General features: G+C 34.5%; 1 protein-coding gene across 1 annotated transcript in view; it reads left to right on the forward strand.

Moving 5' to 3' along the window:
• LOC119593776 overlaps window positions 1–957 on the forward strand; it is a gene marked incomplete in the record, with an annotated part of 13,866 nt that overhangs the window by 3,609 nt on the left and 9,300 nt on the right. Inside the window, 2 exon segments of the mRNA XM_037942798.1 lie at window positions 111–208; window positions 482–690. Coding sequence (XP_037798726.1) covers window positions 111–208; window positions 482–690 — 307 coding nt within the window.

Genomic DNA, 957 nt, shown 5'->3' on the forward strand with positions numbered 1-957 from the left:
AATATTATTCCGATACATACCCTCAATATGATTAGATATAAAATGAGATGCAAAACTATATGTTGAACTGCCTCTTCAAATAAATTCCTAATTGTCTTTGTTTCATACAGACCATATGGATCAAGAGTTACTCCTACAGAACTTGACAGCTTCATCGACATGGCTATACAGATTGGTAGTGATGAGAAAGATCCCCTTATTTCATTAGGTATATATACTGTATTCCTATTTGTTTGTCTCTGTGTGTTTCCCTTTCTCCTCCTCTCCCTGTTTCCCTTTTTCTCTCCAATTAGATTTTCATTCTTTGTGCAGAAAGGGGCAGAAAAAAGAGAGAAGCAAAGTCATAAACACATGGAAATATGAATTATTAAAGGAAATATAAATATTTGTAAAAGTGATGAAGATTTTATCATACATATATCAGTAACAGTAGGCATGGTTTACTAAGCAATATTTTTGTGATCCTTTTCATCCTTGGCAGATGAGTGGGGCCTAAAGACTGAACAACACAAATACAAGTGTTCTGCATGTAAGGCGGTGAGCAAGACACGCTTGGATATTGAACAACACATTGCGGATATGCAGAAAGACCATGAAAAAGCAGTAGTGGTGGTGCTGATGGGCCCAGAGGCACGAGGAAGAAGCTGCCCCATCTGCAATGAGATATTTCAGCGGACTCATTTGTTTAAGGTTGGTTTTCATGAGATATCTGTCATAATCATATTATGAGAAGATTTTTATATTATGTGTGTAAAATATTACACTATTATTATTTGTGTGTTTAGTATGAAACTTAGATAATGACAATGGGGCAAACAAAATCAACACCCATAAAATTCATGTGGCACAAAGCTTTTGATGTTAATATTCATAAGGGGGAGAAGTACATTTTCAGCATTTTAAATTTAGAGAAAAGTAGCCAAATACCTTATTCATCATTTCTTCAAAGAATTATTA

The sequence above is a fragment of the Penaeus monodon genome, chromosome 32 (assembly GCF_015228065.2).
Source record: "Penaeus monodon isolate SGIC_2016 chromosome 32, NSTDA_Pmon_1, whole genome shotgun sequence".
NCBI lineage: Eukaryota > Metazoa > Arthropoda > Malacostraca > Decapoda > Penaeidae > Penaeus > Penaeus monodon.